Source organism: Carcharhinus amblyrhynchos, chromosome 23 (assembly GCF_965287045.1).
Source record: "Carcharhinus amblyrhynchos chromosome 23, sCarAmb.v2.hapA, whole genome shotgun sequence".
In the NCBI taxonomy this organism is placed as follows: domain Eukaryota; kingdom Metazoa; phylum Chordata; class Chondrichthyes; order Carcharhiniformes; family Carcharhinidae; genus Carcharhinus; species Carcharhinus amblyrhynchos.
In genome coordinates, this window is record NC_137346.1 from 47,235,040 (window position 1) to 47,262,477 (window position 27,438).

Sequence of the window (27,438 nt, forward strand, 5' to 3'; positions counted from 1 at the left end):
TTGTATACTTCCTGTGTGCTCATCGCTATCTGCAAATGTGACCTTTGTGTCATCTGCAAACTTACTAATCAAACCAGTTACATTTTCCTCCAAATCATTTATATATATTACAAATAGTAAAGAGTCCCAGCACTGATCCCTGAGGAACACCACTTGTCACAGCCCTCCATTCAGAAACACATCCTTCCACTGCTAAACCTCTGTATTTGTTGACCGAGCCAGTTTTGTATCCACCTTGCTAGTTCACCTCTGATCCCATGCGACTTCACCTTCTGCACCAGTCTGCCATGAGGATCCTTGTCAAAGGCCTTACTGAAGTCATGTAGACAACATCCACTGCCCCACCCTCATCAGTCATCTTCCCTTGACAGTCTCACATTGGAAATTGTTGTTCCCGATTGGGCTTCATATTTCTCAGGTTTAAACCCAACACATACTCCTCCAGACCCACTCTGGTTCAAACTGAGGCAACAAAAATGGTCCGCATCCAACTCCCACACTGACTCAAACCTGCTCAAACTGCCTGAGTTTCCAATCTCAATGTGATGAAACGATGAAACCAAAGCAAAATACTACACAGGGTGAATCTCAGTTAGTTAAATCCTATTGGTCATCTTAGTTATATTGATTCTCCTAATCAGGACTCATTGTTGTTTAATAACTGTGGGTGATCTGCCTGAGGGTAGATAAAGATAAAATACCTAAAATATTCAGCATTTATGGAGTGAGAAACAGAGATGGGGCTCAGGTCACTGACCTGCCTTCAGACTGTGAGAGAAGTTCCAGCAGATGGCGCTCACCAATGGAGCCAAAATCTCCCATTTAAATAAATCCGAGTGATTTTTGGGTATTACAGAATGCTCATTCTGTAAGATTCAAGCTTTTGATCATTTTGCTCCAAGGGGAATCTTATAGAGAACCTAAGAGATTTCTGTGTGACACAGAACCTGCTCTATTTAAAAGTTTTTGAACACTTGCAAAATTGAAACTATGTTGTCGCAATTTGCAGGAGGCAAAAATTGGTTAGTTACAGTCAGGATGCACTGCAGAAAACATAGGAAGGCAGAAACAGACTCAAGAGGAACAGATAAATGGAAACTACAATGCAGAATGGTGGAATGCAGGTGGGTTAGATCCCTACTGATGGAGAGAGATTGTTTTCTACCTCGCGACACTGGCTGGGTTTGAGTATCCACCATTATTATAAAACATGGAGCCCCAGTTATGAGAAGCAATCTAATCTAACACACCAACACGCATCCACCTCCATTACCGGGATAGTCAGACAGAATCATAGAATCCCGCTAGTGCAGGGCCCATTGAGTCCACATTGACTCTTCAAAAGATCATCTCACCAAACTCATCCTCTCCATCCTATCCCTATAACACAGGAGTGTGGGAGGAAATGTGCAAACTCCACACAGACTGGAATTGAAACCTGTGTCTCTGGCGCTGTGAGGCTGCAGTGCTAAAAACGGTGCCAACATGCGGCTGAACAGAAGAACATAAGAAATAGGAGCAGGAGTAGGCCATCTAGCCCTTCGAGCCTGCCCCGCCATTCAATAAGATCATGGCTGATCTGAAGTGGATCAGTTCCACTTTCCCGCTTTCTCCCCATAACCCTTAATTCCCTTGTCCACCAAAAACCTATCTATCCATGACTTAAATATATTCAGTGAGGTAGCCTCCACCACATCAACGGGCAGAGAATTCCAGAGATTCACCACCCTTTGAGTGAAGAAGTTCCTCCTATTCGGATTGTGCTATTCGGATTGGCGGTTGGTGACTAGTGGGGTGCCCCAGGGGTCGGTGCTGGGGCCTCAGCTATTTACCATTTATATAGATGATCTGGAGGAGGGAACCGAGTGTAGGGTGTCGAAATTTGCTGATGACACCAAGATTGGGGGAAAGGCAAATTGTGCGGAGGGTGTGGAGAGTCTGCAGAAGGATCTAGATAGGCTGGGCGAATGGGCCAGGAAATGGCAAATGGAATTTAATGTTGGCAAGTGTGAGGTGGTCCACTTTGGTAGGAAGAATGGTAGGAAGGACTATTACTTACGTGGCGAAAAACTGCGGCAGGCGACGGTGCAGAGGGACCTCGGGGTCCTTGTGCATGAGTCGCAAAAACCCAGCTTGCAGGTGCAGCAGGTGGTCAGGAAGGCGAATGGGATGCTGGCCTTCATAGCGAAGGGGATTGAATATAAAAGTAGGGAGGTCTTGCTGCAGCTGTATAGGGCATTGGTGAGGCCGCAGCTGGAGTACTGTGTGCAGTTTTGGGCGCCGCACCTGCGCAAGGATATTTTGGCCCTGGAGGGAGTGCAGAGGAGGTTTACTAGGCTGATACCGGAGTTGAGGGGATTGAGCTATGAGGAGAGGCTGAATAAACTAGGCTTGTACTCGTTAGAGTTTAGAAGAATGAGGGGAGATCTCATTGAGACGTATAAGATGATGAATGGGATGGATAGGATAGAGGTGGAGAGACTCTTCCTGCTCAAAAAAGACAGTAGGACTAGGGGGCACAGCCTCAAGATAAAGGGGAGGCGGTTTAGAACGGAGTTGAGGAGGAACTTCTTCACTCAAAGGGTGGTGAATCTCTGGAATTCTCTGCCCGTTGAAGTGGTGGAGGCTGCCTCGCTAAATATTTTTAAGAAGCGGGTTGATGGGTTCTTGATAAGAGAGGGGATTAAGGGTTATGGGGAGAAAGCGGGAAAGTGGAACTGAGCCACAACAGATCAGCCATGATCTTATTGAATGGCGGGGCAGGCTCGAAGGGCTAGATGGCCTACTCCTGCTCCTATTTCTTATGTTCTTATGTCCTCAACTCCGTTCTAAACTGCCCCCCCCCCCCCCTTGAGGCTGTGCCCTCTAGTCTAGCTGTCCTTTCTGAGCAGGAAGAATCTCTCTACCTCTACCCTATCCATTCTCTTCATTATCTTATACGTCGCTATAAGATTCCCCCCATCCTTCTAAACTCCAATGAGTACAGACCCAATCTATTTAGTCTCTCTCCATAGTCCAACCCCCTCATCTCCGGTATCAGCCTAGTGAACCTCCTCTGCACTCCTTCCAAGGCCAAAATATTCTTGCACAAGTGCGGCGACCAAAACTGCACACAGTACTCCAGCTGCGGCCTCATCAGTGCCCTGTACAGTTGCAGCAAGACCTCCCTGCTTTTATATTCTATCCCCCTCGCTATAAAGGCCAGCATACCATTCACCTTCTTGATCACCTGCACCTGCTGAAAAATGGGCTGAAAAAGTTTACACTAAAAAGTTTTACACTGAAACACCACGAGGAAAGGAGGAAAGCAGTACCTGCACCTGGTCTGATATAACCCAAGACCCATCACTCAAACCACCTCAACCCCGCCCAGTTCACAGCTCAACCTACTAGCTTGCAGCTTCCTGCACCTTTTTTATTCATTCCTGGGACATAGGCATTGTGGCTGGCCAGCATTTATTGTCCATTCCTCGTTGCCCTTGAGAAGGTGGTGGTGAGCTGCCTTCTTGAATCACAGGTTCTGTGGATTGACTCACAACGCTGTTAGGGAGGGAATTCCAGGATTTTGACCAGCAACTGCGAAGAAATGGCGATATGTTTCCAAGTCAGGATGGTGAGTGACTTGGAGGGGAAATTGCAGGTGGTGGTGTTCCCATGTATCTGTTGCCCTTGCCTTTCATGATGGAAGTGGTCATGGGTTTGGAAGTTGCTGTCTCAGGATCTTTGGTGAATTGCTGCCATGCATCTTAGTACACACTGCTGCTACTGAGCGTTGGTGGTGGAGGGAGTGGATTTTGTAGATGTGATGACAATCAAGAGGGCAGCTGTGCCCTGGATGGTGTCAAATTTCTTGAGTGTTGCTGGAGCTGCACCCATCCAGGCAAATGGGGAGTATTCCATCACACTCCTGACTTGTGCCTTGAAGATGGTGGAAAGGCTTTGGCAAGTTTGGCATGTTGGACACAAGTTTAAGGTGCTGGGGAGCAGGTACAGAGGAGATGTCAGGGATAAGTTTTTCACTCAGAGGGTGGTGAGTGAGTGGAATCGGCTGCCGTCGGTGGTGGTAGAGGCAAACTCACTGGGGTCTTTTAAGAGACTTCTGGATGAGTATATGGGATTTAGTGGGATTGAGAGTTATAGATAGGCCTGGTAGGTATGGATATGATTGGCGCAACTTGTGGGCCAAAGGGCCTGTTTGTGCTGTCGTGTTCTATGTTCTGTAAGTCAGGAGGTGAGTTACACGTCACAGCTGCTGACCTGCTCTTGTAGCCACTGTGTTTATGTGGTGAGGCTAATTGAATTTCTGGTCAATGGTAACCCCAGGATGTTGACAGTGGGGGATTCAGTGATGGTAAGACCACTGAATGTCAAGTGGCGATGGTTAGAATGGTTCTTATTGGTGATGGTCATTGCTTGGCATTTGTGTGGTGTGAATGTTACTTGCCAGCCCAAGCCCAGATATTGTCCAGATCTTGTTGCATTTGAATGTGGACCGCTTCAGTGTCTGAGGAGTTGTGAATGGTGCTGAGCATTGCGCAATCATCGGCGAACATCCCTACTTCTGACCATATGATGGACAGAAGGTCATTGATGAAGCAGCTGAAGATTCTTGGGCCTAGGATACTACCCTGAGAGACTCGTGCAGAGATATCCTGGAGCTGAGATGACTGAGCTTCCACAACCACAACCATTTTCCTATTTATTAAGGTATGACTCCAACCAGTGGTGTGTTTGCCCCCTGATACCCATCGATTCCAGTTCAGCAAAGGCTCCTTGATGCCACAGTCAGCCTTGATGTCAAGGGCTGTCTCTCTTACCTCACCTCTGGAATTCAGCTCTTTTGTCCATGTTTGAACCAAGGCTTAATGAGGTCAGGAGCTGAGTGACCCTGGCGTAACCGAATTGGGTATCACTGAGCAGGTTATTGCTGAGCAGCTACTGCTTGATAGCGCTGTCTTTGATCACTTTACTGATGACTGAGAGAGTAGACTGACTGGGCAATAATTGGCTGGGTTGGATTTGTTCTGCTTCTTGTGAACAGGACATACCTGGGCAATTTTCCAGATTGTTGGGTAGATGCCAGTATTGTAACTTGGCTAGGGGAGCGGCAAGTCTTCAGTACTGTTACCGGAATGGTATCAGAACCGATTACCTTTGCAGTATCCAGCGCCTCCAACCATTTCTTGATATGTGGAGTGAATTGAATTGACTGGGAACTGGCATCAGATGCTGGAGATCACTGGAGGAGGCCAAGATGGATCATCCATTCGGCACTTCTGGCTGAAGATTGCTGCAAATACTTCAGCCTTATCTTTTGCACTGATGTGATGGACTCATCTATATTTGTGGAGCCTCCTCCTCCAGTGAGTAGTTTAATTTTCACCACCGTTCACGACCGGATGTGGAAGAACTGCAGAGCTTAGATCTGATCTCTTGGTTGTGGAATTGCTTAGCTGTGTCTATCACTTACTGTTTTTGCCATTTGGCATGCAAGTAGTCCTGTTTGGCAGCTTCACCAGGTTGCCACCTCATTTTTAGGAATGCCTGGTGCTGCTCCAGGCATGGTGTCCTGAACTTTCCATTTTTCCTGGATTGATCCCCTGGCTTGATGGTAATGGTTGAGAAGGGGATATGATGGGCCATGAGGTTGCAAATTGTGCTGGAGTATGGCCCACAGCACCTCATGGATGTTTTGAATTGCTAGATCGGTTCAAATTCTGTCCCATTTAACACTTTGATAGTGTCACACAACATGATGAAGGTTATTCTCAAGGTGAAGGCTAGACTTTGTATCCACAAAGACTGTGTGGTGGTCATTCTTACTGATACTGTCCTGGACAGATACATCTGCAGCTGGCAGATTGGTAAGGATGAGGTCAAATATGTTTTTTTCTCTTGTTGGTTCCTTCACCATCTGCTACAGACCCAGTCTAGTAGTTATACCGTTTAGGGCCCGACCAGCTCGATCAGTAATGTTGTTACTGAGCCACTCTTGATGGTGAACATTCTGTGCCCTTGCCACCCTCAGTGCTTCTTCCAAGTGTTGTTCAACATGAAGGAGTACTGATTCCTCAGCCAAAGGAGAACAGTACATGCTAACCAGTAAGAGGTTTGCTTGCCCATGTTTAACCTGAAGCCATGAGACTTCATTGGATCCAGAGTCAATATTAAGGACTCCCAGAACAACTTCCTCCCAATTGTGCTGCCAGCTGTGCTGGGTCTGACCTGCTGGTGGGACAGGACATATCCAGGGATGATAATAGTAATGTCTGGGGTGTTATCTGTAAGATACGACTCTGTGAGAATGACTGTGTCAAGCTGTTGGTTGATTAGCCTGTGAGACAGCTCTCCCAATTTTGGCACTTGGCCCCAGATGTTAGTAAGGAGGACTTTGCAGGGTCGACAAGGCTGTTTGTTTTGCTGATGTCTTTTCTGGTGCCTAGGTCAATGCCAGGTGGTCCGTGCTTTTTCATTTCATTGTTGAGACTTTGTAGCAAATAATACAACTGAGTGGCTTGCTAGGCTATTTCAGAGGGCGATTGAGAGTCAACCACATTGAACATAACATAAGAACATAAGAAATAGGAGCAGGAGTAGGCCATCTAGCCCCTCGAGCCTGTCCCGCCATTCAATAAGATCATGGCTGATCTGTCATGTCTCTGTTCCACATTCCCGCCCTCTCCCCATAACCCTTAATCCCCTTGCCTATCAAAAACTTATCTACCCGTGTCTTAAAAATATTTAGCGAGGCAGCCTCCACTGCTTCAACGGGCAGAGAATTCCAGAGATTCACCACCCTTTGAGTGAAGAAGTTCCTCCTCAACTCCGTTCTAAACCGCCCCCCCTTTATCTTGAGGCTGTGCCCTCTAGTCCTACTGTCCTTTCTGAGCAGGAAGAGCCTCTCCACCTGTATCCTATCCATCGCATTCATCATCTTATATGTCTCAATGAGATCTCCCCTCATTCTTCTAAACTCTAACGAGTACAAGCCTAGTTTATTCAGCCTCTTCTCATAGCTCAACCCCCTCAACTCCGGCATCAGCCTAGTCAACCTCCTCTGCACTCCCTCCAAGGCCAAAATATCCTTGCGTAAGTGCGGCGACCAAAACTGCATACAGTACTCCAGCTGTGGCCTCACCAGTGCCCTATACAGCTGCAGCAAGACCTCCCTACTTTTATATTCAATCCCCCTCGCTGTGAAGGCCAGCATCCCATTCGCCTTCCTGACCACCTGCTGCACCTGCAGGCTGGGTTTTTGCGACTCATGCACAAGGACCCCGAGGTCCCTCTGCACCGTCGCATGCTGCAGTTTTTTGCCATGTAAGTGATAGTCCTTCCTACCATTATTCCTACCAAAGTGGACAACTTCACACTTGCCAACATTAAATTCCATTTGCCAGTTCCTGGCCCATTCGCCCAGCCTATCTAGATCCTTCTGCAGACTCTCCACACCCTCTGCACAATTTGCCGTTCCACCAATCTTGGTGTCATCAGCAAATTTCGACACGATACTGCTGTGGCTCTGCAATCATATGTAGGCCAGACCATGTCAGGACGGCAGGTTTCCCTTCCTGAAAGACATTAGTGAATTAGGTGGGTTTTTCCAACAATCGACAATGGTTTCATGGTTGTCAATAGACTCTTTATTCCAGATTTTTTTTTACTGAATTCAAATTCCACCATTTGCTGTGGGGGGAAGTCCAACGCCGGCATATCCACATCGTGGGAATCGAACTCAGGGTTTCTGGATTAATAGTCAAGTGATAATACCACCAAACCGTTGCCTCCCTGAGCCAGCCCTGCCCAGGTGTGGGACAGTCCAAGGTGAATTGTTTGTGTAACCAGGGGAGTGCTGGAGGGGTGTGCCCTATGGTGTGTCCCAAATGGTTTCTTCCTACCTCACCCCAGGACCCTCTAAACGCTGAATGTAAATAGCTGATGGACTTTGGGGAGCCTCATTGACCTGTACAAGTATATCCCCCTGCATCTCAACTCTGATTCACTTTGTGAACCAGTTGATTTTTTTCCCTTTTACCCTTTCCTAAGCCAAGTCTTATGATTACCAGGAATAAATTGCAGGGCTACAGGGCAAAAGCTGGCACAAAGTAATTTTTAAGTTCAAAATGCTAGCATGGACACAACGGGCTGAAAAGCCTCTGTGCTGTAACCAATTTATGATTCACTGATGTGTCTTTATTTTGCTGCTCCCTTCCCAGTGATTCCCACCTTATGTTGCCCCAGGCTCCCTGTTTATCCAAGTAATTCCTCCCCTTTTCCCTGCTCTCGCTATGCAGTGTGTGTATCAGACTTCCTCCAGACACCTCCTCCACCCCTACCCCAGCCCGTTTAACCCTTAGGGTAAGGTCCAGCAAGGAACAGAGTGCATTCACAACCATCCTGGTTACATAGTCTTTCTCTGTCCATGTGAAGTTTTCCACAATATTTCCAAGTTTCATACTGTCTGGAAATAAAAGCTGGAAACCCCAAAACAACTCCTGGGGAGTTCCTCATGCCTCCCACCCCCAGAGGGAGAGATTCAATATTGTATGAAGAGAGATTAACAGTTTAGGCCTATATCGTCTGGAATTTAGAAGAATGAGGGAAGATCAAATTGAGGTGTACAAGATGATAAAAGATATGGATAAAGTAGACGTGGAGCAGATGCTTCCGCTGGTGGGGCAGCTTTCTGTCTGTCTAGGTTCAGGTTAGATTTACAGGATTGCAGGATTTACCTTCAAGCTCGTCTTAACTGCCTGCAGCAAACCTGAAAATGTTTGTCCTGCTCAGCAGGACAGCTTATTTTGTTAAAAGTCAGAACCCAAAATGCAGTTAATATTCTCAATTAAGTAAACTTCCCATCTTAATCCGCACTAGACTGGAATATGACACAGTGAATATAATGTCCCCAGCAAGTCAGATTGCCCTCTGAAGAGAGAAACAGATGTTAGCATGACAGCTGTGTGATCTTTCACCTGAACTGGGAACAGATAGAAACGTAATCATTTATTATCAAGTGAAAAGGAGGCACTTTACAGCCTTCAGGAATCAAAATTGAGTTCAACAATTATATATCATAATCCCTGCCTCCATTTTCTTTCTTGATTCTTTGTGCCTTTCATTTCCTCTTTTATTCTCACTTATTCTGAATTCTTTACATTCAAACTGTTTCTATTGCACTGTTCACACCTCATCTGGACACATATTTTGTGTTTTTACTTGTCCCATTCCCACTCCCTTTGATCCTGCTCCATGAAACTTTTTGTCAGCGAATGTCTCCCTCCAGGGGTGGGAGGCATGAGGAACTCCCTTGGAGTTGTTTTGGGGTTTCCTTCTTTTATTTCCAGACAGTATGAAACTTGGAAATATTGTGAATTGTGAGAAGGACAAAGGAGAACTTCACTCGGGCAGAGAGTAACCAGGATGGTTCTGCATGCAGTCTATTCCTTGCTGGACCTTACCCTGGGTATGTTCCCAGGAAAAAAGACTTGCTCCAGAGTTTGCTTATCAGTTTCTGAAACCTCAGCAATGCTCAAGAGGTCAGAATGGGGTGAGGATAGAAATCTCGGGGTGGCAGAGATGACAGAATTAGCGAGGGGTGAAGCCATGGAGGGATTCAAAAATAATGAGAATTTTAAAATCAAGATATTTTTTCATGAGGAATCATAAGAACATAAGAAATAGGAGCAGGAGTAGGCCATCTAGCCCTTCGAGCCTGCCCCGCCATTCAATAAGATCATGGCTGATCTGTCGTGGCTCAGTTCCACATTCCCGCCCTCTCCCCATAACCCTTAATCCCCTCTCTTATCAAAAACCCATCAACCCGCGTCTTAAAAATATTCAGCGAGGCAGCCTCCACCACTTCAACGGGTAGAGAATTCCAGAGATTCACCACCCTTTGAGTGAAGAAGTTCCTCCTCAACTCCGTTCTATACCGCCCCCCCTTTATCTTGAGGCTGTGCCCCCTAGTCCTACTATCCTTTCTGAGCGGGAAGAGTCTCTCCACCTCTATCCTATCCATCCCATTCATCATCTTATATGTCTCAATGAGATCTCCCCTCATTCTTCTAAACTCTAACGAGTACAAGCCTAGTTTATTCAGCCTCTCCTCATAGCTCAACCCCCTCAACTCCGGCATCAGCCTAGTAAACCTCCTCTGCACTCCCTCCAAGGCTAAAATATCCTTGCGTAAGGACGGCGCCCAAAACTGCACTCAGTACTCCAGCTGCGGCCTCACCAATGCCCTATACAGCAGCAGCAAGACCTCCCTACTTTTATATTCAATCCCCCTCGCTATGAAGGCCAGCATCCCATTCGCCTTCCTGACCACCTGCAAGCTGGGTTTTTGCGACTCATGCACAAGGACCCCGAGGTCCCTCTGCACCGTCGCCTGCTGCAGTTTTTCGCCACGTAAGTAATAACCTTTCCTACCATTATTCCTACCAAAGTGGACCACCTCGCACTTGCCAACATTAAATTCCATTTGCCATTTCCTGGCCCAAGCGCCCAGCCTATCTAGATCCTTCTGCAGACTCTCCACACCCTCCGCACAATTGGGCGGGACTGTGAGGAAGGGTTAGGATAGCAGAATTAGAACATAGAACATAGAACACTATAGCACAAACAGGCCCTTCGGCCCACGAGTTGCGCCGATCACATCAACACCTACCAATCTATAGACCTATCTATAACCCCCAATCCCATTAAACCCCATATACTCATCCAGAAGTCTTTTAAAAGACCCCAGCGAGTTCGCCTCCACCACCACTGACGGCAGCCGATTCCATTCACTCACCACCCTCTGAGTGAAAAACTTACCCCTAACATCACTTCTGTACTTTCCTCCCCGCACCTTAAATCTGTGTCCCCTCGTAGCGACCATTTCAACCCGGGGAAATAGCCTCTGAGAGTCCACCCTATCCATTCCTCTCAACATTTTATAAACTTCTATCAGGTCGCCTCTCAACCTTCGTCTCTCCAGGGAAAAGAGTCCCAGCTCCCTCAACCTAACTTCATAAGGCATGCCTCCCAGTCCAGGCAACATCCTTGTAAATCTCCTCTGTACCCTTTCAATAGCTTCTACATCCTTCCTATAGTGAGGCGACCAGAACTGCGCACAGTACTCCAAATGAGGCCTGACAAGGGTCTTAAAATTCTGGGTGACCTGTGGCTGAATGGAGTTTTAACTTTTAATATGCTGAAAGATCTTCAATCAAGCAAACCTGATTTTTGAGTAAAAGTTATTTTTTTCACCATGCTGGAATATTTTGTAGCCAGTGGCCTGGAATTTGTTAAAGGACAGGAAGTGTCAGAATTAACAGCTTGTCCTTGGCAGGGATGAGTTCTGTACAAACTCTTGGAGTCAGTATTCCTTATCTAGGCATTGGAATGTAAACAATATGCAGTTAAGAGGCCGAGAGATGATGAAGCCTGGAGTGACCAATGACATTATTCTGGCTATTTTACTGGCCTAGTCAAATGATGCAATTGGGGTTTCTGATCAATTCATTGGCTGGATTATAGAGAATCTTCCAGAGGTGAGTGCAGAATGGTGGATAAAGAGACGTGTGAGCTTTTGTTTGCCAGCGATAACCGGAAGAAACCATCGCAAGAACCCTAATAGATGTTTCAGAGAACTAGAAGATAGATTCTACATTGAGGATATTTCTTGGCCAAGGTTTTCCTAAACTTGGTAGTATCTAGTTAAAGTTGATATTTAGTTAAAATTAATATGCAGTTTAAGAGTTAAAGTTCCAGCAGATGGGCACCACGACAGCTCAGTGACTATCACTGCTAGCTGTGCAGATACATGGATTTGGGCCTGTGTCTGTGGGAGTTTGCGCATTCTCCCTGTGGTTGCGTGGGTTTCCTCCGGGCGCTCCGGTTTCCTCCCACACCCCAAAGATGTGCTCTTAGGCTGATTGGTGTACCAAATGGACACTATTCTCCCCTGAATCTGGCTACATTAGGGGTTCCACTCACATACACACAGGGCAGGGTAGGTGTGGGAAGATGCAGCGGCACGGGCTCATTGGGCCGAAGGGCCTGTTTCCCGTGCTGGGATGTTCTTTGTTCTTTGTTCAGTTGAAAGTTAATGTTCAAGAAAGAGTGAATCAGTTACAACTGTTTATATTTGAGTGGGTGCCAGAAGTGTTAAATAAACGAATTGTTGAATTACTGCCTTTGTTTGTCACATTAAACTGGAATGCTTGGAAGGTGTTTAAATTAAAGCTGTATAACAGACCTCAAGTTTCGAGAGTACAAATGGGGAGGATGGTGGGGAGTGTGCCAGAATTGACAAGTCTGGAAGTCACAAAGATCTGAAGGAGGTTTCAGTAACAGATCAGCTGAGACAAGAAGAGGGGAGAGGTCAGAGGTGGGAAGAAGGGGTCTTTGTGATGGTTCAAATATGTGATTGTTAAAGATGACAGTGAGGTTGTGAAAATCTAGTTTAGTCTCAGATATTTCCTATGCAAATGGGAGTCAGTAACCTGGGAATTAAAATAGTGATTTTAATTTTCACAATAATTGAGTATAGTTCTGCTAATCCAATGCTGAATGTTAGATAAGCTGTCTGATAACTGAACAAAAGTGAACAAGTCAAGAGAAATGGTGTTGAGATAGAGTTGGGTGTTATCAGATGTACATGTGAAAACTGTTGGAGGTGAGGATGGAAGAGACAGGGGAGAGGGACAGCCCTTGACATGTGCAGCCCCAGGAACTAAATTGTGGTGCAAACAATAAAAAAGATTTAACAAAAAGCTGATTTATTTGAATTTTGTCCAGAATACTACCCCTATAACTGTGTTGGAGTTTATTAACACCAGCAGAAACAAGCTCCAATGAACATGGTTCAGTCCTGTATGTGATTAACAGCAAAATCCAATCACTGTAGTTGCTTGTGAACTCATTGGTGTCTCAGTAAATGGGATAAGGTAGTGAATCCCTTCCCACACGTTGAACAGGTGAACGGTCTCTCCCCAGTATGAATACATTGGTATGTCAGCAGGTTGGATGACTGAATACCTTCCCTCATTTGGTGCAAGTGAATTGCCTCTCCCTGTTGTGAACTCATTGATGTCGCTGCACATGTGATGAGTTAGTGAAACAGCTTCCACCTTTGGGGCAGATGAATGGCCTCTCCCCAGTGTGAACTCGCCCTGTGTCAGCAGGCTGGATGACAGACTGAATACCTCTCCACACTCAGAACAGGTGGATTTTGGTCTATCTCCGATGTGAATTCTCTGGCGTGTAGTAAGATGAATGCCTGAATCCAGCCCCACAATGAAAGCACCTGAACGGTCTCTTGTCAGTGTGAACATGTTGATGCCGTATCAGTTCCTGGGAACTTTTGAAGCACTTTCTGCAATCTGGGTGTTTAAACGATCTCTCTTTAGTGTGAACCTAAAAAAAAACCTGAAAAACTGCAGCAGGCGACGGTGCAGAGGGACCTCGGGGTCCTTGTGCATGAGTCGCAAAAACCCAGCTTGCAGGTGCAGCAGGTGGTCAGGAAGGCGAATGGGATGCTGGCCTTCATAGCGAAGGGGATTGAATATAAAAGTAGGGAGGTCTTGCTGCAGCTGTATAGGGCATTGGTGAGGCCGCAACTGGAGTACTGTGTGCATTTTTGGGCGCCGCACCTGCGCAAAGATATTTTGGCCTTGGAGGGAGTGCAGAGGAGGTTTACTAGGCTGATACCAGAGTTGAGGGGGTTGAGCTATGAGGAGAGGCTGAATAAACTGGGCTTGTACTCGTTAGAGTTTAGAAGAATGAGAGGAGATCTCATTGAGACGTATAAGATGATGAATGGGATGGATAGGATAGAGGTGGAAAGACTCTTCCCGCTCAAAAAAGACAATAGGACTAGGGGGCACAGCCTCAAGATAAAAGGGGGGCGGTTTAGAACGGAGTTGAGGAGGAACTTCTTCACTCAAAGGGTGGTGAATCTCTGGAATTCTCTGCCCGTTGAAGTGGTGGAGGCTGCCTCGCTAAATATTTTTAAGACGCGGGTTGATGGGTTTTTGATAGGAGAGGGGATTAAGGGTTATGGGGAGAGGGCGGGAAAGTGGAACTGAGCAGCGACAGATCAGCCATGATCTTATTGAATGGCGGGGCAGGCTCAAAGGGCTGGATGGCCTACTCCTGCTCCTATTTCTTATGTTCTTATGTTCTTATGAACCTGTTGATGGGACATCAGGCTCCCACGACTTCTAATGGGATGACTGAGTAAATACCTTGTCACACTTGGTTTGTCTCCGGTGTGAACTTGCTGGTGTGTCAAAGGGCTGGATGAATTACTAAATCTCTTCCCACACTTGGAGCAGGTGAATGATCTCTCCCTAGTATGAATTCATTTGTGTACAATGAGGTGGCCTGAATGCCAAAACCTCTTTCCAGTTCGTACAATTGAATGGGACCATTCCACAATGAGTTTGATGCTGAGGCATTTCCGGATGATAGACTGGAAGCTTATTTCAAACAGTGCCTTACTAACCTTATTGAGTTTTTTGAGAAAGTGACCAAAGAGGTGGATGGGGGTAAGGCAGTTGACGTGGTATATATGGACTTTAGTAAGGCGTTTGATGAGGTTCACCATGGAAGGCTTCTGCAGAAAATCAGATGTATGGGATTGAGGGTGATTTAGGAATTTGGATCAGGAATTGGCTGGCGGATAGGAGACAGAGGGTGGTGGTTGATGGTAAGTATTCGTCATGGAGTTCAGTTACGAGTGGTGTGCCTCAGGGATCTGTTTTGGGGCCACTGCTGTTTGTAATTTTTATAAATGATCTGGATGAGGGTATAGTTGGGTGGATTAGTAAATTTGCTGATGACACCAAAGTCGGAGGTGTGGTAGATAGTGAGGAAGGGTGTCTTAGTTTACAGGGAGACTTGGACAAGTTGCAGAGCTGGGCCAAGAGGTGGCGGATGGAGTTTAATGCAGAAAAGTGTGAGGTAATTCACTTTGGTAGGAATAACAGATGTGTGGAGTATAGGGCTAACAGTAGGACTCTGAATAGTGTGGATGAACAGAGGGATCTAGGTGTATGTGTACATAGATCCCTGAAAGTTGGGAATCAAGTAGATAGGGTTGTTAGGAAGGCATATGGTGTCTTGGCGTTTATTGGTAGGGGGATTGAATTTAGGAGCCACAGCGTCATGTTGCAACTCTACAAAACTCTGGTGCGGCTGCACTTGGAGTATTGTGTGCAGTTCTGGTCCCCACATTATAGGAAGGATGTGGAGGCTTTGGAGAGGGTGCAGAGGAGGTTTACCAGGATGTTGCCTGGTATGGAGGGGAGGTCCTATGAGGAGAGACTGAGGGATTTGAGGTTGTTTTCGTTAGAAAGAAGGCGGCTACGAGGGGACCTTATTGAAACATATAAGATGATTAGAGGTTTAGATAGGGTGGACAGTGATAGCCTTTTTCTTCGGATGGAGAAAGCTAGCACAAGGGGGCATAGCTTTAAATTAAGGGGTGGTAGTTATAGGACGGATGTCAGGGGTAGGTTCTTTACCCAGAGGGTGGTGAGGGATTGGAATGCCCTGCCTGCTGCAGTTGTAAATGCGCCTAGTTTGGGGGCGTTTAAGAGATCCGTGGATAGGTTTATGGATGGAAAGGGTTTGGTTTAGGTTAGAGGGTCATTGCTTTTTAACTGGTCGGCACAACATCGTGGGCCGAAGGGCCTGTTCTGCGCTGTAATGTTCTATGTTCTATGTTGGTCCCACGAGGAATGCAGAGAGGTCACACTGAAGGACAAGAACTCCCTGAAGTTGATGCTGCATTTCAAGAAAGCAGATGGCAACAGGTAAAACTCAACAGCCCTGCCAATGCATTGTATATCAATGCCTTTGTTCAACTATAACGGTATAAATAAAATTATAATTTTTTTTCATGAACTCCAGATGAAACGTGACAGTTTCCTTTTTACATTTGTGTGAATCAATAGGAGCAGCTATCCCACAAGAACTGCAGTTTTTATAATTATCACTTTCCACTGCTCGTTTCTCCACCTTGGTTAATTTTTGTATGGCCCAGAATTTCCTGAATCGCATTCATGCAGTAATTCATGCCAGTTTTTGTACCCATTCTTGTAAATTTGAATTTAAGCCCTAATTTGCCTGCACGGAAGCCTAAAAAGTGGCAAAAAAGGTTCAGATTCACTAGTAACATCTTAGATGTCTATTTGAAATGGTCCAAGAAAAACTTGAATTACTTGTTTCAGTCTTATCCAGCATAACACACCTATTTGGTGAGGCCGCAGCTGGAGTACTGTGTGCAGTTTTGGTCGCCGTCCTTACGCAAGGATATTTTGGCCTTGGAGGGAGTGCAGAGGAGGTTTACTAGGCTGATAGCAGAGTTGAGGGGGTTGAGCTATGAGGAGAGGCTGAATAAACTAGGCTTGTACTTGTTAGAGTTTAGAAGAATGAGGGGAGATCTCATTGAGACGTATAAGATGATGAATGGGATGGATAGGATAGAGGTGGAGAGACTCTTCCCGCTCAGAAAGGACAGTAGGACTAGGGGGCACAGCCTCAAGATAAAGGGGGGGCGGTTTAGAACAGAGTTGAGGAGGAACTTCTTCACTCAAAGGGTAGTGAATCTCTGGAATTCTCTGCCTGTTGAGGTGGTGGAGGCTGCCTCGCTAAATATTTTTAAGACGCGGGTTGATGGGTTTTTGATAAGCGAGGGGATTAAGGGTTATGGGGAGAGGGCGGGAAAGTGGAACTGAGACACGACAGATCAGCCATGATCTTATTGAATGGCGGGGCAGGCTCGAAGGGCTGGATGGCCTACTCCTGCTCCTATTTCTTATGTTCTCTCCTCAGTGTTAACTTGCTGGTGTGTCAGCAGTGTAGCTGACTGAATATAGTCAGTCTATAGCGTGCAAGAAACAATACTTTTCACTTTATGTTAATACATGTGACAAAAATAAATCAAGTCAAATCCCGAACTCTATAGTCCCCAAGTTCGGGAATTACCTCCCTCTACCTTACTTTCCACCTTAAAAGATTCTCTTCAAAATCCAGCTGTTTCCCCCAATTTTTGGTCAGCAGCTGTTATGTGTCTGGGTGACAGGCTTTGTTTGATAAATGTTAAGATTCACTGACATGCTTTATGAAATGAAAACACTATATGGAGCTCTTATTGCTCCTATTTTACAATGCTTTGATTTCACTGCAACCTCTATCACTATGTGTTGTACACCCTTGGGCGGGGCTGGATGACTGCGAACAAATCCTCCAGAGTAAATGAGGGAGCGGGGCTTCTCCCAGCTCTCCCTGATTGGCTCTGAGGGCCAGCCTGGCTGCGCATGTACCCTGCTCCACAATGGCAGCCGTTAACGCCAATTCCTGCTCCAGGGAAGACCCATAGCTTGGAATCCAGTTCGGGAACAACATGGAACTGCTGGCTCCATATTCCGGGTTCAGGGCTTACGCTGGGTGTTTGTGAAGCCGCTCCACCCACCCCATTGCTCCCTTTCCGACACCCAATAAACTTACTGGCGACAGAGATAAACAGATACGTGTCATCGCCATCACTTACACTGCGATGTGCCAATCACTGGGCAGCACTGCGCATGCTCTAAATGCCAGGCGCATGGGCACTGTCTCGTTGACATAGATGGGGGGAACATAATCCACTAATAGGATTGCTGGGAATAAGAGCTGCAGGTTCTGTGGATGTTCATCTTCATCATTGACAACATTCAGCACAGTCAGCAGGAATTACTGGAGAGAATTAACACAGTGCAGTGAGAAAGGGCATTCAGGGTCTGCTTTGGAGAGCTGGGAACTGAAGTAATCTGAAGTAAGAAAGGAAAACAAATGACAACAAACTGGACAATCAGTAACAGGATTAGCCTTCTCGTTTCAAAGAGAAATCAAAAATTTATCACTGTCCTCCAAGCCTCTTTTAGTTCTACTGCTTCCCCTGCTGCCAAAGTGTCAGTCTGTATGTTGTTCTCATCTTTTGCTTTCAGAAAGATACAGCCTGATACTTTGTTCTGCCAGTAATCCTCTGCATTATTTTGCTTTCAGACACGGCTGACCCCCACCCCCATTATCTGTAAATAAAACCTGTTTTAGTCTTTAATGCTAGCATTACAACTCTGTTTGATTTGTATCCATGATAGCTTTGTTATTTAGTTTCTCCTGAGTTCCAACCTCTTCCAGACTTTTTTATTCCATGAGCTTCTCATACTTGTGGATGGAGGAGAAACAGGGAAAATTGTATTCAAGGTATCAAAAAGATTCAACACATTGCATTGAACTCAGATCTCATTTATTAGAATTTTATCCACAATATTAAATTGTAAAACTGGGGCTACAGTTCATTTTCTTTATTTATAGAAAGATGTAAATACATTAGAACCAGTTCAGAGGTTTACTGGACTAATACCAGGAATGGATTGGTTGCCTTACGAGAAAAGGTTAGAGAGTTTCTGTTTGAGTCCACTAGACACTAGATTGATTGGAGTTTAATTTCCAGCTGGGCTGGGTAATTGAATCCTTATCCCACAGTCCAAACATTTCCATGCTTTCTCCTCAGTGTGATGACATTTGTGGTATGAAGGTCAGGTGACTGGCTGAAGCCTCGTCCATGCACAGAACACAAGTACAGTTTCTCCTCACTATGAATTGTGCTTTTTCCTTCTATGTTCAAAGTCCAGTGATACTCAGGTTACAATAAATTGAGAAACCCCAGCAGATCCTGAGGTGATGGTAGGTCTGAGCTTCCTGACTGCAGATCTTCCTCTTCTGACACGCTGTAAAATTGGTTTAAAACAGAAAAAAGGGAGTGAGAAAACCCACAAAAACAGGCTGTGAAATTGAACTGAAAGAATCTGGTAACTTGTGGGGCCAGCATTAAGAAAAAGTGACTATGAAAGCTATTGGATTGTTGTAAAAATACAACTGAGTCACTAATGTCCTTCATGAAACCTGCCAGCTTTGAAAATAGGAGTAGGCCATTCAGGCTGTTGATCCTACTCCACCACTTAATATCATGACTGTTCAGATACTTCAATACCTTTTACTCAAACTATCTGCTTTGTGTTATTGTTAACCGGAAATCTATTAATCTCTGCTTTAAACATGCAGAATGACTGAGCTTCCATTGGTTACTATGCAGCCATGTTTCCATACTGAGAATTAACTCAGTTACTTCTATTTGTGTCTTTAGATCATCCACCTTGTCACGAATGCTGCGCACATTCAGGTACAGCTCCATTAACTTCTATCTTTTTGACACCATTCGACACATACTTGATGCTTTGTTTTGTTTCTCCTGCCTTCTAGATCCATTATCACTTCCTGTTACCAACATTACATCCTTCCATCCTTCAGTTTCCTCTTGACAAACTAAGTTTAACCCACCTCTAAACAAGCTTCCAATATCTCTGGAAGGAAATAGACAGGGAGACTGGGGAGGCAAGGATGAAGAGAAACATAAGAACATAACAAATAGGAGCAGGAATAGGCCATCTAGCCCTTTGAGCCTGCCCCGCCATTCAATAAGATCATGGCTGATCTGAAGTGGACAGTTCCACTTTCCCACTTTCTTCCCATAACCCTTAATTCCCTTGTCTATCAGAAACCTATCTACCAGTGACTTAAATATATTCAGCGAGGTAGCCTCAATGGGCAGAGAATTCCAGAGACTCATCACCCTTTGAGTGAAGAAGTTCCTCCTCAACTCCGATCTAAACTGCACCCCCCCACCCCCTTATTTTGAGGCTGTGCCGTCTAGTTCTGCTATCCTTTCTAAGCGGGAAGAATCTCTCTACCTCTACCCTACCTAGCCCCTTCATTATCTTATATGTCTCTATAAGATCCCCCCCCCTCAGCCTTCTAATCTCCAATAGAGTACACAGTCTATTCAATCTCTCCTCATAGGCTAACCCCCTCACCTCCAGTATCAGCCTAGTGAACCTTCTCTGTACTCCCTCTAAGGCCAATATATTCTTTCGCAAATGCGACGACCAAAACTGCACACAGTACTCCAGCTGCGGTCTCACCAGTGCCCTGTACAGTTGCAGCAAGACCTCCCTGCTTTTAAAAGGATCTTATAGATCTACAACTCAACAAGAACATTGATAAAATCTTCTGAACTCAACCTCCACTACCTAGAAGCACTAGGGTACCAGGTTCATGTGACTCCATCGTCTCCAAGTTCTGCTGCAAGTTACACAGCATCCTGATTTGTCTCATAACCAGTAGTGGATGGGCAGAAAGTTCCTCCATTTAAATATTGGGAAGACTGAAGTCATTGTCTTCAGTCCCCACTACAAACTCCACTCCCTAACCATCAATCCTCTCTCTTACAGCTTTGAGGCTGAACCAGACTGTTCACAATCTTGGTGCCATATTTCAACCCAAGCTGAGCTTCTGACTATGCATCATTATGACTGCCAGTTTCCACCTTAGTAACTTTGTCTGACTCCATCTAAATAGACTAAAAAGTAAATTGTTTTTAACTTTTACAAATAATATTTATGCAGTCTATAAATTGATAGGATTTGATGATTTTTTTGAGGTTTAATAGAAAAAATATACTTACTTGGTATCATTCTAGGTTTTTTGTTAAAAAGGGGTCGAAGTTGAATTTCCCTTCGACTTACTCATGGGCCTCCCCAGTTTTGGATTGAAAAGTTGTCAGAAGCCACCCAGCTAACAGCAGATAAGGGCTGAATTAGCATGTGTACTCTGTCTGTTCAGCAGAAGCTGGACACAGCTTTGCCAACCCTTTCGCAGTTTTTATTACTTTTTTTAGTTTACATCAAACTGAGCTTTACTATGAAACCAAAAGAGAAAATTGCAGCAGGTCTGGTAGCTTCTGTGGGGAGAGAGAAGCGCTGATGTTTCGAGTCCAGATGATCCCTTGTCAGTGCTCACAAAGGATCATCTGGACTCGATGTCGGCTCTTTTCTCTCCTTGGAGATGCTGCCATACCTGCTGTGATTTTCCAGCGTTTTCTCTTTAAGGTTTCAAATTCCAGCATCTGCAGTAATTTGCTCTTATCCGAGATTTACTATGTACTTGGCTACAAAGTGCCTTAGCTCAGAGTATTGGATAAAGAGAAATGCCTACAACTGGCACCAACTATGTAGATTCTCCATATATTTGTCAGAATGAGAGGTTTCAGTTAAAGCTTAACAAGAAGTGTAGTCATATCCATACTTTTTATTTAATTATCCTACTTTTAAATATTTTTAGAGGGGGAGGGAGGAAGTATTCTTATGCAGCAAATATCAAGTTACTTCATAAAAAAACATTGATGTGGTGATACAGAAAAATCCTTTTTGAGAGGAGTATTAAGTATGGAATAGCAGCCTTAAATTCTCCCAGTTATTTTTGACTATAAATGTACATTATAACTTTTGCAATGGATCTCAAATGCTAAATGCTATACTCGGAGTTTGCAGCAGTTTATACTGTATAACATTCTCCCTCAGTGAGTTCTGAAAGCTCATCTACCAGATGAGTTGGAGACAGTGAGGATGGATGTTACACTTTGCAGAGGGACATAGATAAGCTGCAGAGCTGGGCTGAGAGGTGGCAAATGGAGTTTAATGTGGAAAAGTATGAGGTGATTCAGTTTGGTAAGAGTAACAGGAGTACAGAATATAGGGCTAATGGAAGGACTCTTGGCAGTGTTGACAAGCAGAGAGATCCCTGAAAGTTGGCACCCGGGTTGATAAGGTTGTTAAGAAGGCGTACGGTGTGTTAGCTTCTATTGGTAGAGGGATTGAATTTTGGAGCCGTGATGTCATGTTGCAACTGTACAAAACTCTGGTGCGGCCGCACTTGGAGTATTGCGTACAGTTCTGGTCACCGCATTATAAGAAAGATGTGGAGGCATTGGAAAGCGTGCAGAGGAGGTTTACCAAGATGTTGCCTGGTATGGTGGGAAGGTCTTACGAGGAAATGCTGAGGGACTTGAGGTTATTTTCATTAGAAAGAAGAAGGTTAAGAGGTGACCTAATTGAGGCATACAAGATGATCAGAGGGTTAGATAGGGTGGATAGTGAGAGCCTTTTTCCTTGGATGGTGATGGCTAACACGAGGGGACATAGCTTTAAATTAAGGGGTGGTAATTATAGGACGGATGTCAGAGGTAGGTTCTTTACTCAGAGGGTAGTAAGGGCGTGGAATGCCCTGCCTGCAGCAGTTGTGGACTCGCCAACTTTAAGGGTATTCAAATGGTCAGTCGATAGGCATATGGATAACATGGGAATAGTTTAGGTTAGAGGGTCATTAGATTGGTTCCACTGGTCTGTGCAACATCGAGGACCGAAGGGCCTGTACTGCGCTGGAATGTTCTACGTTCACTCGTGCCTCAGCTCATCTGCTGCTGAAACTCATCCATTCTTTTGTTCTCTTGAAACTTGAAACTATTTCCAGCCACCCACATAAAGTTGGGGGTATTTATTTAAAACTGATTTATTTGTTTTTTTACCCAGAATTCTAGCATCTAAAATTATGCTGGAGATTAACATCAGCAGAAGAAGACCTCAATGAACATGGGTAAGATTTATCATAATCCAATCACTGTACTCACTTGTGAAGCCGCTGGTGTGCTCGCAGGTTGGATGACGTACTGTATCCCATCCCACACTTGGAGCAGGTGAATGGTCTCTCTCCAGTGTGAACTCGCTGATGTGTCCGCAGGTCACATGGCCGAATGAATCCTTTCCCACACTTGGAGCAGGTGTATGGTCTCTCACCTGTGTGAATTCGCTGGTGTGCAGTGAGCTGAGATGAATGTTTGAACCCGGTCCCACATTCAGAGCATTTAAACGGTCTCTCGTCAGTGTGAATACGTTGGTGGGACATGCATTCACTAGAGCTTTTATAGCACTTCCCACAGATGGGGCATTTGAAAGGTCTCTCCCCTGTGTGAATTCGCTGATGTATCAGCAGGGCGGAGGAGGCAATGAATCCTTTCCCACATTCAAAGCAGGTGAACGGTCTCTCCCCATTGTGAGTGCGCTGGTGCATCACCAGGCTGGAAAACACACTGAATCCCTTCCCACACTCGGAGCAGGTGTACGGTTTCTCCCCAGTGTGAATTCGCTCATGTGCCAAATGGTTAGACAAACGAGTAAATCCTTTCCCACACGTGGAGCAGGTGTACAGTCTGTCCCCAGTGTGAACTCGGTGGTGTGTCCGCAGCTCAGATGATCGGGTGAATTTCTTACCACACTCGGAGCAGGTGTACAACCTCTCCCCAGTGTGAACTTGCTGGTGTGTCAGTAGCTCAGATGATCGAGTGAATCCTTTCCCACACTCGGAGCAGGTGAATGGTCTCTCACCTGTGTGAATTCGCTGGTGTACAGTGAGATGAAATGATTGTTTGAATCCAGTTCCACAATGAGGGCACCTGAATGGTCTCTCATCAGTGTGAATACGTTGATGGGACATGCATTCACTAGAGCTTTTATAGCACTTCCCGCAGTCTGGGCATTTGAAAGGTCTCTCCCCTGTATGAATTCGCTGGTGTGTCACCAGAGTGGAGGAGGTAGTGAATCCCTTCCCACATGTGGAGCAGGTGAAGGGCCTCTCCCCAGTGTGAGTGCGCTGGTGTGTCACCAGGCTGGCAAACACACCAAATCCCTTCCCACATGTGGAACAGGTGTACGGTCTCTCGCCTGTGTGAATTCGCTCATGAATTAAACAGTCCGATAATCGAGTGAATCCTTTCCCGCACTCAGAACAGATGTACGGCCTCTCCCCAGTATGAACTCGCTGGTGTGTCAGCAAGTCAGATGACCGAGTGAATCCCTTCCCACACTCAGAGCAAGTGAACGGTCGCTCTCCTGTGTGACACCGTCGATGAATTTCCAGCACTGATGGGTAATTGAATAACATCCCACAGTCTTCACATTTCAACAGTTTCTCCCTGTTGTGAATGCATTTATGTTCTGACAGATCAGATGATTGGCTGAATTCTTGTCCACACACACATGTGTACTGCCCACTATGGACAGTGCTTTTTCCTTCCATGTTCAAAATCCAATGATATTCAGTTTATGATAATTTGGGGACTCTGTCAGATCTTGATGTGATGTTTGGTTTGTTTCCAAATTGCAAATCCTCTCCTTCTAATAACCTGTGAAATTGATTTAAAACACAGAATGGGAATGAGAGAGAACCCACAGAAAGAGGGAGTGGGAGCAAGTGTGGGATGCAGGGGACAATGTGAGGAGTTTTAAGTTTCTATAACTGGAGCACATTTCTGACAGAATTTCCCAAACACACAGTTTCCATCTACTGAAGACCAGGGTAGCAGGTTTATGTCAATACCATCAGCTTTTTCAAGTCATACACCGTCTTGACTAGTCTGACATCCCATACTGGATGAGCAGACATTTCCTGTAGTTGAATATTGGAAAGACTGATGACATTGTCTGCAGTCCTGCTACAATCTCCACTTAATGAATTCTGACTCCACCTCTCTTGCTAGCAAATGTCTGCAGCAGAACTGGCTGATCACAAATTTGGTGTCATATTTTACCCCAAGCTGAGCTTCCAGGCATAAGCTACATCAGTAAGTAGTGTATGAACAGTGAGAGAGACCTCATTCTGAATAAGGCATAGTCGCAGTGAGTATATTTGGAAATTTAGGTCAAAGTGGGGATTCAGTACATAGAGGAAGAGAGGAAATGTTAGGACCTAGATAGTCAGATGAAACAAGTAATTGAAAATAGAATTGAGTTAATGCAAGAGAAGTAAAGTTAAGAGATGGCAGGGCAGCTCAGTTGGTGGAGTACAAAGAACAACACAGCATGGGAAACAGGCCCTTCGGCCCAACAAGCCCACGCTGCCATTTTAACAACGTGCTTTTCCTCCTCCACCCTTGACCCATGTCTATGCTTATGGCACCCCCACTGGAATGTGTGTCCTGTAATATGTGCAAAGTCATAAACACTTCTGGTGGCCTGGATGACTATATGTGCACAAAGTGCTGCCAAATGCTGAAACTTGAGCTTGGATTTCAGAGCTGGGATGTGTCACTGTGACACATCCACAAGGCTGAGAGCTACATGGATAGCATATTCATAAAAGTGGTCACAGCACAGCCTAAGGTTCCTATCTCCAGTCACCTAATCCCAATCCAGCATCTTTCCATATTAGTAATACTTATGCTGCTGATATTCTCTGCTCTGAATCCTATTCACTCAACCATCCCCCTGTTCTCAATGACCTACATAGGCTCCAGTTAAACAGCAACTCAAATTAAAACATATTCTTCTTTTCAAATCCCTCCATGTCATTGTTTTTCCCCATTCCCTCACAGATGTTTGAAACTTTATCCACAGAAAAAATTACATTCAGATTCAGATGAATGGAGTGTCTCTGTCAGGTTTTGATCTGATGTTTGGTTTGAGATTACCACCTTTCAATCCTGATCTTCCAATACCCTGTAAGAAAATCATCACTGTTAGTCCAAGACAGAAATTAAAAAGATACAAACATTTCTCTTGGTTTGGGTTTTGTGTATATGAATGCATTAGGGTGAGGGTTCTGATCCCCTATGGGAGGAGTCCATGATAGAAATGCTTTAACATTCTCTCCTCCTGCTGCCTGGAGCAGGGTGAGCGCGCATGCGCCCCGCAGCCCCTCCCCCAGAACGATGCCGGTCAGTAACGGGTCTGGCAGCGGAAAGGCGGCCCCGCGGTTACTGCCCGGGTTTGGTGCAATCCCGGGACCGCGATGTTTTCATTCTGGGTTTAGAATCTGCATTGGGTGTTTATTAAGCATCCGTACCCACTCTGCCGCCTCCGTTACCCTCCAAGAATCCACAATTTGTCCCTGATTCCGGAGCCCAGACAACCGCCTGCCGGGAAAAGCAGCACCAATCTGCGCATGCTTCAGTCAGAGACAGCAATGCGCATGACCAATTTACCGCTGGTCTGCGCCTGCGCTGTGCTGAGGGGTGGAGTTACACTGGGCTGAACCGGAAGTAGTCTCACTACCTCAGGTTAAAGTCTATCTGGCAGCAGGAGCTTCCGGAGTTCCAGGTTTCTTCAGCCTGAGGGGTTGTGTTCACAAACGGGGCATAAATTCAATTCACAAGATAATAGTTGGAGTTTTTACAGGTAATCAAATCTTAAAGGTATAATGTGAGTGGAGAGAGAGCCCAAGTTAAAGAGATGTGTATTGTCTCCAGCCGCGATAGTGAGTGAGGTTTTACAAACCCAGGCAGGTCACGGGGGTTACAGATAGTGCGACATGAACCCAAGATCCTGGTTGAGGCCGTCCTCGTGTGTGCGGAACTTGGCTATCAGTCTCTGCTCAGCGACTCTGCGCTGTCGTGTGTCGTGAAGGCCGCCTTGGAGAACGCTTACCCGAAGGTCAGAGGCTGAATGCCCGTGACCACTGAAGTGTTCGCCTGGTGATTGTCGAGTGGTGTTCATTCATCCGTTATAGAGTCTGCATGGTCTTCCTAATGTACCATGCCGCGGGATATCCTTTGCTACATTGTATCAGGTAGACAACATTAACCGAGTCGCAAGAGTATGTACCGTGTACCTGGTGGATGGTGTTCTCACGTGAAATGATGGCATTGGTATCGATGATCCAGCATGTCTTGCAGAGGTTGCTGTGGCAGGGTTGTGTGGTGTCGTGGTCACTGTTCTGAAGGCTGGGCAGTTTGCTGTGGACTGTTTGAGGTTTGGCGGTTGTTTGAAGGCAAGAAGTGTGGGTGTGAGGATAGCCTTGGCAAAATATTCGTCTTCATTGATGACATGTTGAAGGCTCTGGAGAAGATGTCGTAGCTCCTCTGCTCCAGGGAAGCACTGGAGGAAGAAGGGTACTCTATTCGCTGTGTCCCACTTTTATCTTCTGAGGAGGTCATTGCAGTTTTTTGCTGTGGCACGTCGGAAATACCAATCGATGAGTCGAGTGCCATATCATGTTCTTATGAAGGCGTCTTTCATTCGTCTGTAGGTATCTGTTGCGATCCTCCTCATTTGAGCAGATTCTGTGTATATGGAGGGTTTGTCCACAGAGGATGGCTTCTTTAATGTGTTTAGGCTGGAAGCTGGAGAAGTGGAGCATTGTGAGCTTATCCATGGGCTTCTGGTGCTGAGTGCTGATGCGACCATCCTTCATGGAAATGCGTGTGTTCAAGAATGCAACCGATTCCAGAGAGTAGTCCATGGTGAGTCTGATTGTGGGATGGAACTTGTTGATGTCATCATATAGTTGTTTCAGTGATTGTTCACCGTGAGTCCAAAGGAAGAAAATGTCATCGATGTATCTAGTGTATAGCATCGGTTGAAGGTTCTGTGCGATGAAGAGGTCTTGTTCGAACCTGTGCATGAAGATGTTGGCATATTGAGGTGCAAATTTAGTCCCCATGGCTATTCCATGTGTCTGGATGAAGAACTGGTTTTTGAAGATAAAGATGTGGTCCACGATGAAGCAGGTGAGTTG

At 45.5% G+C, this 27,438-nt stretch overlaps 2 protein-coding genes across 6 annotated transcripts in view; one reads left to right on the forward strand and one right to left on the reverse strand.

Moving 5' to 3' along the window:
* LOC145357379 (uncharacterized) overlaps positions 1-27,438 on the forward strand; it is a 101,048-nt gene that overhangs the window by 9,731 nt on the left and 63,879 nt on the right.
* On the reverse strand, positions 18,275-25,853 carry LOC145357602 (uncharacterized). Of its 5 annotated transcripts, XM_080211082.1 has the most exons (4): positions 25,768-25,853; positions 25,330-25,421; positions 22,559-24,109; positions 18,275-18,764 (listed from the first exon to the last, which is right to left on the reverse strand). In XM_080211082.1, the coding sequence occupies exons 3-4, from the start codon at positions 24,001-24,003 to the stop codon at positions 18,680-18,682; spliced, it is 1,530 nt and encodes a 509-aa protein (XP_080067208.1). In that variant the 5' UTR covers positions 24,004-24,109; positions 25,330-25,421; positions 25,768-25,853; the 3' UTR covers positions 18,275-18,679. The 5 variants fall into 5 exon arrangements, with proteins under 5 accessions (XP_080067208.1, XP_080067210.1, XP_080067213.1 ...); XM_080211084.1 differs by having other exon boundaries at positions 22,559-25,421; XM_080211087.1 differs by lacking the exon at positions 25,330-25,421 and having other exon boundaries at positions 25,768-25,847.